The sequence below is a fragment of the Monodon monoceros genome, unplaced genomic scaffold (genome assembly GCF_005190385.1).
Source record: "Monodon monoceros isolate NGI ecotype Baffin Bay Population unplaced genomic scaffold, NGI_Narwhal_1 Super_Scaffold_9, whole genome shotgun sequence".
In the NCBI taxonomy this organism is placed as follows: Eukaryota; Metazoa; Chordata; class Mammalia; order Artiodactyla; family Monodontidae; genus Monodon; species Monodon monoceros.
This window is the reverse complement of record NW_021703786.1, coordinates 36,305,070-36,321,135: the sequence shown is the minus strand read 5'-3', so window position 1 is coordinate 36,321,135 and position 16,066 is coordinate 36,305,070. Positions and strand designations below refer to the sequence as shown.

The window sequence follows — 16,066 nt, the reverse complement described above, 5'->3', positions numbered from 1 at the left end:
TTCCGGACCTTTAGTACTGGAGTGGAGGTTGCTTGGGAGACTAGCTTTAGAAACTAGGCATAGAAACTTACATAAGAAGTGGAGCCCACAAGTAGGAAGAGGTGGGGGTCAGAGAGAAACTGAGGGGATAATTCATCAAATATAAATAATATTTAACGAGGCTTGTTAACAAGATACAGTGTATAACCGAGGCGACTTCTGGATTAAAAACTGTATAGACGCACTAATAAAAACAAGAAACATGTCAGTTTCTCCATGTAAACTGATGAAGGAACAGGGGAGAGAAGAAAACCAAGTTTTAAACTCTTTCTAGGACACCTCTGCTCATCAGAAGCTATTGTACGGCAGGGTGAGTGTGTAAGGGGTTGGAAAGTTCTCCGAGTGTTTTTAAAATTCTGTTTTCATTTTGATGATAACCATGTGGGTGACAAGTTTATAACCAAGTGTGGCCAGGTCACTGCAGGGTCTGATGTGCATTTATTCTGTGATCATTTTGGCACAGCTCTGACTTTTTAAAGTTGGATGTAACGAGTAAAACCACTGAGGAAAATGAACATTTGACTAAATATAAATTATTTTAAGTTAAAGAAATAATATTTGCCACAAATATCGTAGACAGAGTGATTCCCTTTGTCAAATTAATAAATGTATAACCAATAAAAATAATTAGCATATAAAGTAATTAGCATAAATTTTAACAAAATCATTAATGCTCCAGGAAATGACCTGGCAAAGGAAAAGAAACGTATATGAAATAAATTGAGTAAATGACCGTGTAGAAACATCTTCAGCCTTGGTATTAAGAAAAATGCACATTAGAATAGTGATGTACCATCTAAAGCTGGCCAAAGTTTAGTAAAACTGGTACTTTCACATATTGCTAGTGGCGTTATAAGTTAATGCAGCCCAGAGGACTTTGGCAGTATCTACCAAGAGTCATAAAATTTGTTTACCTCTTCTGGCCAATTATCCTTAACCTTGAAAATCGGACAGAATTATTCAAACAATGATGTTATTTATTTTTCAGATGGTGGAATCATGGTTCTTGATTCTTTTCTCACATGCTCTACTTTCCACATTGTGATAGTGTCTTTTTAACGTGACAGTCGCTTTTTTAGTGTAAAAGTAAATTTATATAAACTCGTTTGAAGGAATGTTAAGCTTCGTAGGCTTTTCTCTGGGTGATAGATTTAAAACTGTCCCAAATTTTTGTCTTTTAAGTCTTGATCAAAAATACTTAATAAGGAAAACATTAATTCTTTAAAGAATTCATACTATTAATAGAAACCATACACTATTGCATCAATTTTTCTGTGTTTCATTTTCATGAAAAAGAGAGGAATGATATAAATGTTATACAAGTATATAACAGGAATTTTTAAAAACCACACAGAGACCTCTGAGGTCAGTGCAGATTTCGCCTGCTCCTACCCTTCCTGTGTCTGTGGGCCTCTTCACTAGAGTCCATGCTGACAGTGAAGATCCCAGGCAGTAACTTGTAAAGGGAAGATAAAAGCAGGAATATGAGCTAGTGGGTTTTAGGAGAATATTTTTTGATGTGATAATATACAAACTTTTTAAAACCTTTTTTTTTTTTTAAGCAGAAAATTCTATTAACTGGAACAGCATTGCCCCGACCACTCCAGATTGTTGGGGTTTTTGTTGTGAACGCTTATCATGAGGAAAGATAGGCATGTGGGAGCAGGTCCCTATGAGCCAGCTCGAGCGAGCTCACTGAAAGGGAAGCCGATTAAACTGAGCTTATTCCCTTCTTTGGGCAGACTGGCCAGGCTGGTAGATAAGGAAAGAGGAGTAGATGTGATAGATTTGGACTTCACTGAGCCGTCTGGCAAAGTCCTTCTTGAAGGCCGAATAGGAAATATGGTTTAGCCATTGGTTCATTTATGGGGTTAAGAGAGAGTTCAAAGGGCCATCTCTGAATGACGATTGACACCCTAAGTGAGATTCTGTGTGTCACACTGGGTAATGATATAAGAGGTTAGTTTCCTGCTTCCTTGGAGTTCAGAGGAGTAGTTAACATGCGGGATATGAAAATCAGTTTTCTGAAGCTTTAAACAGATGAAATTAAGAAGATTAAGTTTATTGGGATTGAATATAAAATTCCATGCTTTGGTTCAGAAAATCATCCGCAGAAAGTATGCGGTGGGGGAGATGTTAGGTTGTCTAGGCTGGGGGGGCCGCGACAAGCAAGACAGGAAGAACCCCCTGGGGCGATGGATCCTGGAGGGTAAAAGGTACGGCCTCCTTCTATTGTTTTCCCATCAGGTCGTATGAGGAGTCAGTCAGTTCTGGTCGCCACATTTTAAGTAGGGCGCTGACAAACTCAAACATGTTCAAAGCAGAGTTTCCAGAACACGGGAACGTTTGGGTCTAGGTCAGAGGGAATATATCAAGGAATAAGGGTGTTTTGCCAAGAGAAGACGAGACTGAGGAGGGTTGCATATCTATCTTTAACTCCAAGGTCTGGAACAGAGGAGATTTTATGATTGGTTTGTGTAATAACAGTCGTGATAGCCACCAGTCAGGAGGTCATACGCTGAGCCGGGTACCGTTTCCACCTGCTTTAGGTGACTTCAGCCACCTCCCGTCCTCACAGTCATCTTGCGAGGCAGTGCCATTGTTCATTGTTCCATCTCCAGTTGTAGAAACTGAGCACCTCCAGTTAAGTCACTGGCCAGAGGTGCCGCACGGTTAATAGGTGATGAGAGCAGACGTGAACGTGAGCCATGCTCTTAACCTCACTCTGACGGACCCCCAGGGGGCTCCAGGGGGCAGAAATTGAGCCTCTGCGTGTGGAACATTTTGGGTTATTTCGAGGTGGTTCTTTCCTAAAGAATTATTCAGATGTGCAGTGGTTCGTCTCGTAACAAAGTAAGTTGCCCACCTGAGCGTGTTGAGGTGACTGCCCGAACGCTGCGGGTGGATGTCCCTCCCAGATCCGCGTTCTGTGACCTGTGCCTTCGTTGATTCGCCCCCAGCCTCCCGCCTGGCCCCGTGTGCCTCTTGACAGCCGTAGGCGTCTCTAACTTACTTACACACCTGTCCATACCTGCCTTCTCTACCTGCCACTCAAGTGTGAGGGTGACAGCTTTTCTGTTGTCTTGTCTTTGCTTAGGAATCTACAAATCTTAAATGCTACGGGTATAGCGTTTCACCTTGGAAGGGGATTTACATGCCGTTCAACAGGCCCTTGCTTCTCAAACCGGGGTAGGCGGCCCCTGGGGCAGCGCGTGAGCGCTGGGGTGCAGGGGCCTGATGCCTGTTTCCTGGAGTGTTGGGTTCACTTGATGACTTTGTGGGAAAGCAAAGTGGTTTTACTATTGAGGTAACATTCATATTAAAACAAACATAGACTTTTCCTGTTTTGTAAAATGCAAAATTCTCATGAATTTTTAAGATAAAATAGGACATTTCAAAGAAACTTCCAGTTTGCAGAGGCTGCTTCAGGCTGTGCCCTCAGATCCCCCAGGGGGATCTTATTCATTCTCACTGCTGTGAGGGGTGCTTTGGTGGAAAAGTTTTAGAAGCACTTATCCGGTCCAGTCCTCACATTTTATAATGAGGGAACTCGCATCCAGGGGAAATGAATGACTGGTGCGCTCTGGGCCTCAATTTCCTTATTCAGCGCAATCTGTGAGCCACTCCCGTTTAGAAAGCATCGTGCCAGGAACTGTAATGCAGTGAAAAAAGCAGAGTGGTATTTTAAAATATTTTAGCCAAAATGCAGGCATAAAGCGTGCAGATGTGGAGAGAAAAACATCAAACACATGGGATAAACACTCACACCAATATCCTGTAAAGGCCAAGCTTTCCTCAAGGCTTCCTGTTTCTTTCCTGTATAACCCATTGGAACAAAGAGACAATTCTAATTGTCTTTTCACAAACCTCATTCAAGTGGGAAACAAACAACAAAGCAGGCATGCTAGGATTTCCTGAACTAGGGAGATTTTTTTTGGCAGTCCCATCATATCATTCTTTAATCTTATATTTTATATCTTCTCTTTTCACTACAAAGCCTTTAAAGGGAAATGTAGCTCAACAGATAAACAAGTGGTCAAATTCTCCAGAAAGAATAAATACTTATTGTTGATGATGATAAAAAAACACTGAAGGGCCGAATCCTTACACATTGCCATTATTTGAAACAAAACATTTTACTAGCAAAGACAAGTCAGAAATTATACAAGGTAAGCACCTGGGAAATTTTAAGAGCAGTTGAGATATTTAAAAAGCAGATAGCATGCAATTCCCAGTTTTTTCTCTGTAAGTATTTTAGTTTTTAGTTATCTAGATTTTTTAGGTAATATAGCCTGAAGACATGGACCTCTTTTAAATTAGACCATTCAGTCTTCACTGGGAAAGGACATAGCAGAAAGCAAGAGAGAGGAGACAGACAGGGTACTGGCTCCCGGCGCACGCGTGGCGGCTGGCCTGGGAGGACAGGCCGAGGCCTCAGCTGTAAGGGGAAGGCTGGACACGGCACAGAAGTCTGTCGATCTGCAGCGGGAGAACGAGGACGTTCTTATTCCTGAGGGTTTTCTCTGTGAAACAAGAGGGAAGATCATTTGCTGACACTGAAGGAATCACGTGGACAGGAGAGCCGACAGAAGTGGGGATTGTTTGCAATTATTTTGGTGATGGCGTGACTGATCAGACTAGAACAACTTGGTAAAATTTCTTTTTGGTATTGAGGTCCCGGATGAGGTTGAGGTTGATGACCACGAATCTGTGAGTCTCCCTAAAATTTCTTCAAAGTGGATTTTCACATGATTTATTCATTTCTGCACCTGGTTCACCTCTGTTCCTCGCTTTGCCTTATTCTTCTTGCTCACCTTATCACACTCTTTTTAAAGTCTTTTTTGCTTGGCTTTCCTTTTTCAGTTTGTAATCGTTTTTGAGCCTCAACTACAGTCATTGGACTCCTCGGTGGTGATCAAGACAAATTCAATCCCCGATCCAATGACGCACTAAGTCTTTCAAATTCTTTCTTTCCATAACTGCCTGACCCAGGGCGTGCAGCCGTGCTACAGGGCACAGATGGGTCTTACAGGCAGCAGGGAGAGCCAGGTTCCTGGTGTCTTAGGGTCCAGAATGAGAGATCCAGACTATGAAGCTACAGAGCCTGTAGTCCAGGCCAAGTTTTGGGAGCCTGGGTTCATAGAATGTGCAGTGATACTTGGTGAAAAGTACTTAAGGCAGGGCCTTTTCTTCCTTTTTCTTTTTCTTTTTTTCTTTTTCTCGGCTTGAATCTTTTCACATCTAGGTTCAAACAAATGCACCTTTACCTAGAGTGGGAATGAAAAGGGCAAAGATGAACATAGTTTTTTTCAGTGACTGTAATATGAAGCATAGATGATTTGTTTTAGGGATACTTCATTTTAAAAAATGTTTCCTAGACAGTGATATGGCTACGCGATGATCCCACTCTCCAGGTACCTTAAAAATCTAAGGTCAAATCACGTCTTTGCAATCGTTCATCACTTAATTCATGTTTACTGAGCAACTACTTTGTGCTAAACACTGTTCTGGGCACTTAGGATGTGGGTGAACACAGGAGAGTCTGTACTTATGGTGGAGGAGACAACGGTCCCCCAGCCTTAGGATATACTGTTCCGTAAGGTCATGGTCACTGCCGTGGTCAAGCAGGACAATGTGTCTGTGAGTGAAGGGCTATTTTATAGAAGGTGTCATTTCGTCTAAGACGTTATTTTAGAGAAGGTCATCAGTGAAGGACTTTAAAGAAGTGATATTTGAATTAAAACCTGAATGAAGTGAAGGAGGAAACCTTACAGAACCTGAGATGAGGAAAGGAGATTTCAGGCACAGGGAATGGGCAGGGACGTGGCTGGAATGGAGTGCGCAGGGGTGGGGCAGATCCTATCAAGCCCTGTCGACTGTGGTGGGAGCTTGGATTTTGTTCTGTGAGTGGCGGGAAGCCACTGGAGCATTTGAGCAAGCTCTGGTTTGTGTTTAGAAAGCTTCCTCTCGCGGCTTTGTGGAGCGCCGATTGTACAGGAGGTGGCAGAGGACGCAGGGAGGATGGTTGGGAGGTGGCTGGAGTCTGATAGTCAGAGGCTGATGAGAGGTGACCGGGGCGGGGCAGTGCAGGGCGGAGGGTCAACCTTGGGCTCTGCTCTGCAGGCAGGACTTGTGGATGAAAGGGAAATGGAGTGTGAAGAAAAGAGGGGACTCAGATATGACTCCAGCTTCCCCACTGAGCCACCAGGCGAATGGTGGTGACAGACACTGACACGCAAGAGAGAAAAGAAAGGAAGTGCCAGGACTGAGCCCAGGGACGCAGTGACAACTAGACATGGGGACGAGATGGAGGAAAAATAGCAAAAACGCCTGAGAGGGAGCAGCTGGTGGGTAGAAGGAAAAACCAAGGAAGTGTGACTTCCCGTGCGCCGCGCGCAGCCAGTGTTTCAGGAAGGAGGACGTGAGTAACCTGTTGTTCAGGTGTCGCCGAGACGGGAAGTTAGATGGAGACTGACAGCTGACCACTGGGTTTGGCAAGAAGGTCTTTACCACCTTGACAAGTCCATTTTCAGTAGAACGTGGGAACAAAACCCAAGTGATGTGGGCGGGGAGAGAACACGGTGTTAGCAGCCCGTGGAGGGACTTTGAAAGAAAGGGGAGCGGAGAAGTGGGGTGGCCTCTGGAGGGTTATGGAGGGTCAGGGGAAGGATGCAGCGAAAACATCGTGTTGATGAGCATGATCCAGTGGAGAAGATGATGCTCATGAGGCAGAGAGCGACGGGGTCACTGTGAGAGGGGCGTGCTTAATTTGGCGAGAGCAGACGGTCCAGCGCACAGAAGGAAGGATTCCCTGGGCCACAGGGCCAGCCAGGCGTTCAAGTCAGAGGAGGGCAGAGACTGTGCAGGTGGCAAGTCAGTTTGGTGATAAGGTAGATGAAGCCGCTCTCTTCTGACAGCAGGAGTCCCTCGGTCCCCACATCCACGGATGCTCAAGCCCCTCAGATAAAATGGCGTAGTCTTTGCGTGTCACCTACGCACATCCTGCTGTACGCTTTACATCATCTCTAGATGACTTATAATACCTCATGCAGTGTAAGCACTATGTCAGTAGCTGCTGAAACGCTGCAAATTCAAGTTTTGCTTCTTGGAACCTCCTGGAATTTTTTCTTCGGTCCTCGGTTGGTTGAATCTGCGGAGGGCCAGCTCACCTTTTAGTTTTTGATTTTTGCTCCCGAATGCCACTCATTCCACGCAAAATGTTGAATAATTATGCTGCATTGTAGGCAGTGTGAGGACAGTAGGAAGACAATACAGCCTTCGTCCATATGTTGGAGGAGTTTATAACCTGATTGGTCTGTTTGTCCTTCTAAATTTTATACTAACTGGGAAACTCTGATGGTTTTTATTTTTCATATTCAACAGCAGGGATCTACTAGATTAAGACGAACTGAATGTATTTCAGATAAACAGACATAAGGTAAAATAAAGTAAAATTAAAATACACAGTTAAGACACGCGTTTTTCAAAAGTGTTGAACTCTGCCTAAGGGGGTATATTCTTAGTTATCTCAATTTCATTGGCTTGAGTAAACGATCATTAAACCACGAAGAAAAATCTTGAAACATTCGGCTCTCTGGCCCCTTCCTGGGTTTTAATTGAGGTCCGCCAGGTACAGACACAGAAAACAGTAGCGAAAACAGTAGCAAATTGTTCAGAAAGTTGTAAACGCTGCAGGTGGTTACTGTCACTCACCACCTACAGGTGGGGGGCAAGTATTTTGAAGTGTTACCTGGGAAAGAAAACTGCCGAGAATAGGACTTGCTTCCTGCCCGGGCAGCACGGATGGGCTGATCTCTGCTGGGCCTTCCTCCTTCGTGATCTTTGCTGGGGCCCTCCAGCCTCCAGCCTCCAGCCTCCAGCCTCCAGCCTCCACTCAGCGCATCCCAAGCTTGGGGCTCCGGCAGGCGTTTGTCCCCGGCTGTACAGGTTGACCCTGGAGGAAAAGGAGTGAAGAAGCAGTACGGGCCGGCGGAGCCTCGCTGTGTCTCCCGTAGTGGTTAGCACACTCCTATGAAACTTCCAAATGAAGAGAATTTGTGCGCTAAGCTGAATTGCTGATTGACAGACTTCGTGGATGGCTCATTTCGTCGTAGCAAATGCCTAATCCTGGAGCCACAAGGCTCTCCATAGGTGACAATTCTATTTCTGTTCTTGACACACTGCTGACTTTTTACTGTTTCTTTTGGTGCCTGTTTCTATTAACATGTTCAGGAAGTCAGACCATATTGTAGTATTTTCCGTGCTAAAATGTTTTTTTCCTCTGACTCCAAAGGCTTGGAGTCTTTATCGGTCATGAAGTGTAACGTCCAATAGCACATTTTATATCATATAACTGCAATTTAAAAAGAAAAGATTTGAACATCTTTTAGTAAAGAATCAGTGTAGTGAAACGGCGCTATCTTTACGGTAGACTCTGCCTCACTGGACCTAGATTTCTGGAGCTCTAGAGAATTCGGTAACTTATTTTGACATTTCAAATGTGCTGTTTTGCAAATGCAAATGGAAAATTGCTCAGAGACGTAGCCTGATGATAAGCCCTCTATCTCATTAAATGGAAAAACACAGGGTGTGATACACTTGTCTTTTAGTGAGGATCTTAATGAGTCTTATCAACGACACAAAAGTAGTACTGAATTTCACAACCAAGAAGCAAAAATTTTCACAGGGATCCCTTGAGTAGGAAGTGGGATGATGTGGGAGTGTCACCTGGCAAGCCCTACAGAAAATCCTCGACTTTCAATGGCTAGCACTTTATATCAAAGTGCCTTTTGAACTGTTATTAGTCTAACGTATGTAATTATTGACAAGTTTGAGCTGACATTCATCGCTTTTTTTAAGTATGTAGCATGTTAACGAAGCTCGTGATTTTACTAGGTAGTGGGCTTCTCTACTACTCCAGCCACGTTGATCCGAGGTGGAGATGGCAGAACTGCCTTGGCATAGTGCTGAGGACGAGGTCGAAGCCTTAGGAGAATGAGAATATTAGAGTAATTTGTTACTTGAGGCCAGACACCCTCCACCCAGGGAGGGCCTAGGAGGTGCTGAAGAAGGCATGGAGATGGGCCCCTGATTCCACTGAGCGGCTCCGGTCTGGCTTCCACCGTGTGCCGGGCCCACCGTAGGCACTGCTGCGCTGGAGCCGGGTGGCCAACTTTCAGTGGGCTGCTGGGGGTCTGCCAGTGGGGCCCTGAACATCAGATGGGTGGTAGGAGTGACCGCTGCAGTGGGCAGCATGGCAGGAGTGGCCACCGAGGTGTCTTGCCCTGCAGGGGTCTGTGGCGATAGTGAATAAAGCACGGAGTTCTGAGGATAAGACAGAGACCAACGGGAGTGATACTTGTACAATGATCAAGAAAGAAAGTCAAGAGCTGGCAAGTGAACTTTAGACAGTTCTCCACTTCAATGGAAAATCATGGTTCAAGTTTCCAGATTTAAGTTCACAGTTCACAGACCCAGAATCCGTGTGCTTGAAGGGAGACCATGTCTCTTGATAAAGCGTCTTGCAACGTGACAAGTTAATATTCCTCCCAAAGGGAGCTGTAGCCATTTGACATGGTAAATGCATACGATGAAGGACGCAAAAATTCTAGCAAAATCTTATCTTCCAGAAATGACTGTTGTTCATCTTAGATGGTTATCATCCCAGACACTTTTATGAGATAGTAGAAGGACAGATAGGTATAGCGACAAAAGCAGTTTTTAAAAAATGGGACCATGCTATGTTTGTCACTTTTACTAAAACATTTAATTTTATGTGAAATCAGTTAAAGAAGCAGGGGAAACTGAAGGAATTTCTGAAGTTTAGAAAATTGTTTATCGTACAAGAAATGATTTCTTAGAAAGTTAAGAAATAAAGATTACAAATACATTGAGATTAGAGGCATTTTTGAATTTTATGGTTCAGTTTTTACTCCCTGTTATGAAAAGATAAAAGTAACGTGCTTCCACTTCCACCCACCCCTACCTTTCTTCTGTCAGTTATAGTATTATTTATACATTGTTGATTTTTGTAACATTTATATTCTGTTCCATAACCATGCTTCTCACAGTCATATAGTTAGCTTTTTAAGTTTAAATCGATTATATGTACACCACCAGAACTTTTTTTCATATCTGAGTCCTTTATTTTGATTCATCTGTTGACTGCTGAGATTTCATCAAGTCATTTTTCCCAGAAAGGCATGTAGCTGTCGTATCCACTGTGTTTCTGCCTGCTTGAGAGTCACCACTTGTTCCCTTGTTTTGAAGGATAGTTTGGCTGGGCATGAAAGTCTCTGCTCCTCCTTTCTTTCCCTGAAGCTTGCACACATTGACTCACTGCCTTTTGGCCCAAAGGTTGCTCTTAACACAGCTTTGTCAGTCATCTCTTGGTTGCCTAAATTTCGTCCTCAAGTATTTTTTTTTCAAGAGTGGTTTAGGTTCTATAATCTTTGAGTTTTTCCATGTTTGAATTTAGTTATAGTATTCTTGAGCCGTTCTTTTACTCAGTCTAAATCAGTTTTTCTTGGTATACAGTTTGCTTTTTTGATATAGGCATTTAACTCTTCATTCATTTCAGGGAAGTCTTATGATAATGTACCTGTGTACACACGGATTTTCTTTCTTTCTTTTTTTTTTTTTTGGCTGCACTGCGCGGCACAGGGGGTCTTAGTTCCCCGATGAGGGGTCGAACCCGTGTCCCCTGCATTGGAAGCACAGAGTCTTAACTGCTGGACCACCAGGGAATTTCCCACACACGGATTTTCTTTTTCCACTTTCTCTCTATATTATCTTTTCTTTGTGTCCTTCATGGACCTTTACTGTGATTATCTCCAGTCTTTTGTCTATATCAGTGGTTCCATTTTTAGCCCTGTTTATTCAGCTCGTTTCTAATTTAGAATTTATTTTGTGATGCAGTTATTTGATCCTTAGTTAATTCTGTTGTTTTATCTTCTTGTCTTTGAGTTCTTCTTTCATTGCACTCATGTTCTCACTAAGTTCTCCTATCACTCTAGTTGTTTATGATTTTTAAGGTATGTTTTCCTCCCGTCCAGAATGATGGGGCTTGAAGAATATAGATTTTGTCATCTGGTTACATTTGAGGTTATTTCAGTTAATATTTTTGTACTGCAATTCCTCCTTTTTTATGTGTTGGGTGCATTCTATTACGTCTTTAATTTACTCCTCTGGTTTTGGAATTTCTGACCTTGAGGAGTATTACTGGGATGTGTTGATCTATATACTGTGTACGGAGAAGTAATGACTTCAAAAAATAAGATTATCAAAGCGTGTTCAGGCCATATTTGCTAGCACTAATTCTGCTGTAAAACAGTTAGGAGAACTTAGCGTGTGTATTCCAAGGCCCTCAGGGACTTGGCTGTCTAGCACCCGCATCTTGTTGTCTCAGGGCCTGGGTGTGCTCCTACCCCAGGACACATGCGTGGAGCTTCAGGCGGAGGGAGGAGGCCATCGACGTATGTGGCAGGATACGGTCTGGGAGGAGGGCTGTGCCTTCAGGGATCTCAGAACCTCAAGGTCAGAGTGTGTTGGGATGGCATAGTGGGTGGGGCAGGGCCCTTATTCATCTCCTGTTGGATAATTTCGTGTGAGTCAACCTAGTAGCTTCTAGGCAATAAAGCCATTTTCTCACGCAGGCCCCAACCAGCAGGCTATCAAGTCCAGCATCACAAAGGCTGGCAGGTGCTCCCAGGCACTTGCACGTGAGGCCTAATTACTCCCCTTGTCCTGGGAGACATGCCAGTCTGCTTTCTCACCCGTCGAGTGGCATTACAAGCATAGTTACCTGGCCCACAGCTCCATGCTTTTGGATTAGGGAGCTTAAAGCCTTCCCTTCTGCGTTACAGGGAGCTTTTTACCTAGCCTTACTTAAGAATTCCTTGGTGATGGGGCCTCCTCTTCCCCCTGGAGCATAGATTATGGGCTCTGGACCACCTTGACTTAGAGACCCCACTGACCACTTCATCATTCACCCTTGCAGATGCCGTCTGCTTTCCCATCCTCCACACTCTCCATGACGTACCACCTCCTGGTAACCACGAGCTCCATTGCACATTATTGTGGTCAACTAAAATTATCTAGTAGCTCAAGGTAAAGAGGATACGCTACTTCCTGTTTGCTGTTGAGAAGCACCCACATGTAAAGGACATTTATCTACCTGGAAGGGGCTAGGTTGACCTTTAACACAGATCCACCTTGATGATGGCATTGAATATGGTTATGAATGTCATCATCAAGATGTTCCCAGAACATGAGGGTTTTTCTCCTGGACTCTACCATTAGTCCGGAGAGGACACCCCTGCCTGAAATTGCTGACAGTGAGGGAACCTAGGCAAAGACTAGAAGGGGCTTGTAACCTCTAGAAGTTGGCCAGACAGCATTGGATCGAGCAGACAGGGCTGAACGATTTCATTTGAAAAGGCTCTGGCAACCTTGAGATTTGTTCATTAACCAGCATCACTGAGCAACAGACCCTGACAAAACAGCGAACTATTTTAATAGTTTAACTTATGAACATCTATCTTTAGGCTTCAAATGCCATTATCTCTATTTCATTTGTTCCTGACTTTTTAAAATGAATGAACAGAAAGCAGGGTCACTGGTCCAAGTGTCAGAACTCCTCAGATAACTCAGAGTTTCTGTGGAAGGGTGTTGGTTCTGGAGCCTAGACCCAGGCAGCGCTGTTACTAACGATCTCACAGCCAGTCCTGGTCTTGTGTCTTTTCTTGGGGGAAAACTTCTGTAATTCTTCTGCCTTAATTATAGGTCAATCGGTTACTTTTCCTTAGAGTATTGTAAAATATTTTGCTTTCTGTCAATTTTAAATCACACCATTCTCCCAGTGTTTTTGAGGCTTTTGAGAATCAGATCTCAGTAGAACTTTTTACCTCTTTCTGTTTCCTTTCAGTGTGGTACATGTTTAAATGTTTTACTAAAATTTATAATTTCATTATTATAATGCTTGATAGTATAACACTAAGTGGAAATAATAATGTGTCCAAGACTGTTCTAAAAATATCCTAACTCAGTAATTCATATACTTGGCTGCCTGAAAATGATGCAGTAATGTCAATAAAATTTTAAATTCTCTTTTTTGTTGGGATTAACATTGTAGTTGTGTGAATCACAGAGAAAACCATGCACATTTATTTTAAGTAATCATAGAAAACTTTTCTACTTGGCATAGTATATAAAGAGAAAATTTATATGCATTTTTTCTGTATATTGCCTATAGTAGAATAATAGGCAAGAAAGATCCCTAAATTTTAAACAGACATAAATTCACTAGAATGCGTCTTTGTTCTCAGATGCAAAATAAAATTTTCCATGTTATTTTCTGTACTATCTTGTTCCGATAAGTGTGTATATTCCAGAGTTAGTACACTTTCCTTTCTTCTAAATAGTATAGTAAGTTTATGAGCGGTTAGGAGTTTATTGTTGATTTTCCCACCCTCAAAGAAAAATCACAGTAAGAAAACATTTTGAAACGTACATTTAAAAACAATTTTAATCTTTGTTCTGATTCTTAATTTGCAATTAGAGGATGAGAGTTTTAAATCTCCAGAGAAAATAACTTCTGAAATGTGGTGCAGCATGCATGCCTGGAGAAATGAATGCTATAGCTTTAAGATAAGGTAGTCTGGTGATTCATTGCATGAAACAAGATGGATTTGGAGCAGGCTCCTACTGTTAGCTTTTTTGAAGATGGATTCTCACGCCGAAAATAACACAACGTATTCTAGATAAGAGCAGTTTTTCCCCTTGAAATCCACCAAAACTGAAGAAAAATCCAAGTGACTGTTCTTAGCAGCTGTGTGGCCTGGAGTTCACTGGGGAAGCTGGCTTCCTGCAGTCCCTATTCATCACCTGCTTCAAAGACAGCCTGGCTGGCTATAGTGTGCAGGCCAGGTAGGGTGCCATTGTGCACAGCCTGGGAGGATTAGTATCAAAGCTGCGGCAACCAGGCCCTCGGTCTCGGGCTGCCATTCAGTCTAGCAGGGAGAGGCTAAGACTGGCCAAGGTCACAGTCTCCAGTGTGGAGTGGACTGGGAAAGGATCCTGAGAATAGAATGCTTTTTATGAAATCATGGCGCAAGCCTGCAGCACAGCAGGTGCCCCTCTGGAACACATAACATCTGTTTATGTTGGTATACCGTAGCTGACAACGAGATAATAGAGCTTTGAAATTTATCATTTTATTTTTAGAAAGACAACTGTATATACAATAATCCAGATGCGTATTTAGCTTCGATCTTTTATTTGAAAACCATAAAGAAAACTGACCGATTTAATTGCTGCTTTGTACGTTGTATATATTTCAGCAAAAAGCAAAGCGTACTGACTATTAACCATTTATAACCATTGCTGGTCAGTAATACCCAAATTCTTGGGGAGGAAATACCTAGCATTCGACATAATTTTTTTCAATGTTTCAGGCATTTGTGTCAACAGATTGCAGAAGGATTTACTGAATATGCCCAACTGTCTTGAATATTAGGAGGTTTAGATAAAATCCACCCCCCCCCAAATGAGAGTATTTTAAGGGTGAGGTAATAATGACGCAAAAAATAAAATTTTCAACTTGGGCAAATTAGAGAAAAATTAAGCTGGCCATGAGTTGTCATGACGACAAGGATGTTCTGTTGATGAACTGTCCTCATTGTCCAATCAGATAGTAGAGCTGAAGCTGGAGCATGAACAGGAGAAGACGCACCTATTACAGCAGCATAACGCAGAGAAGGATAGCCTAGTCCGAGACCATGAACGGGAAATTGGAGACCTGGAGAAACAGCTTCACACTGCCAATATGGAGCACGAAAATCAAATCCAAGAGTTCAGGAAACGAGATTCACAGGTAATTATCAATAATATTTGATACAACGGGGATCTATTTTTAAAAAGTCATCAGCGTTTCATGTTTTCTTATTATTCTTGTTGATGCACGCTGTTTGATCATTTGCAAAACTGACAAATAAATGTGATTTTTTTGTTTTCTCCCCACCCCCTCTTTTGGGGGATGAATAAAGCTTTAACTACAGAAACCACAGGTAGCCAGATTAAAAATCCCATGGCACGCTATAACTTGGCCCCTTTTTTATAATCTTATCTCAGTTCCTTTCATGATGGATTTTTTTTTTTAAGGTATCTGCCCCTTACCCCTCCCCTCAGCCTTAGCAAATCCCTAGGAAATGTATCAGCCTCACTCCTTGCTTTTTGTTTTAATCTCTGTAGGTAATCAAGCAGCTGTTTTAATATTTGCTTTTCCTTCCTAGTGTTGCTTTTTTTCTTTGGACTCTATATTTGATTAGGTTACTGAGATGATAACTGATAAAGAGAAGGGCTACCCCCCATGAGCACGCCACGCCTCCTGCCTCACCCCTGCAGTCCCTGCTGGAGGCCATTTGCAGAATAACCCCCAGCTGTGGCAGCATTTGACTCTTCAAACTTAGGGATGGAATGTGCACTGTCAGCATGGAAAATTACCTTATAAATTTCAGATGGAAAAAAATCTTACCGGGTGTGTTTCTTTGTGGTACAATACATTCTTTACGGTATATATAATCAAAGGCCTTTAGTGTATCCTCTTGAGGAGGTTGCTGTGAAATTTTATTAAAGAAAAATTGAAGAGCAATTGATAACAGTAAAAAGATAATTTTCTTTTCTAATAAAACCATACCATCTACTAGGTCTAAATACCTCTCTCCCATTGAAATCTAGCCGTATTATCCACACCACACATGAGCTTCTTCCTGGTTATCCTTCCTCCCCAAATAACATAGATTTTAAACAGCGAAATAGACCTTCTGTTTGTTATAATATGTGTTTAAGCAATTTCATAATTATCTAAACATAAAAGTACTGCTGATTAAATAGATGTTATGTCTTGAGTGGAAGGCGGGAGACGGTAAGGCAAAGAATAGGGCTATTGGTCATCTTCATTTGACCTTGGGTTGTGTTTTACCTTCGGATAAAGATGGAGGCACAGGCTTTTTTGTCAGTCACATGCATT

General features: G+C 42.6%; 1 protein-coding gene across 8 annotated transcripts in view; it reads left to right on the top strand.

Moving 5' to 3' along the window:
* The window catches only part of CEP112 (centrosomal protein 112), a 415,782-nt gene that overhangs the window by 190,983 nt on the left and 208,733 nt on the right, over positions 1–16,066 (top strand). For all 8 annotated transcript variants that reach the window (XR_003792074.1, XM_029213161.1, XM_029213162.1 and 5 more), the window contains exon 20: positions 14,729–14,911. Coding sequence is in view for 7 of the 8 variants with exons in the window: in XM_029213161.1 (XP_029068994.1) it covers positions 14,729–14,911 (183 nt within the window). In the remaining variant the exon portion in view is untranslated. The remainder of the gene's footprint in view (positions 1–14,728; positions 14,912–16,066) is intronic.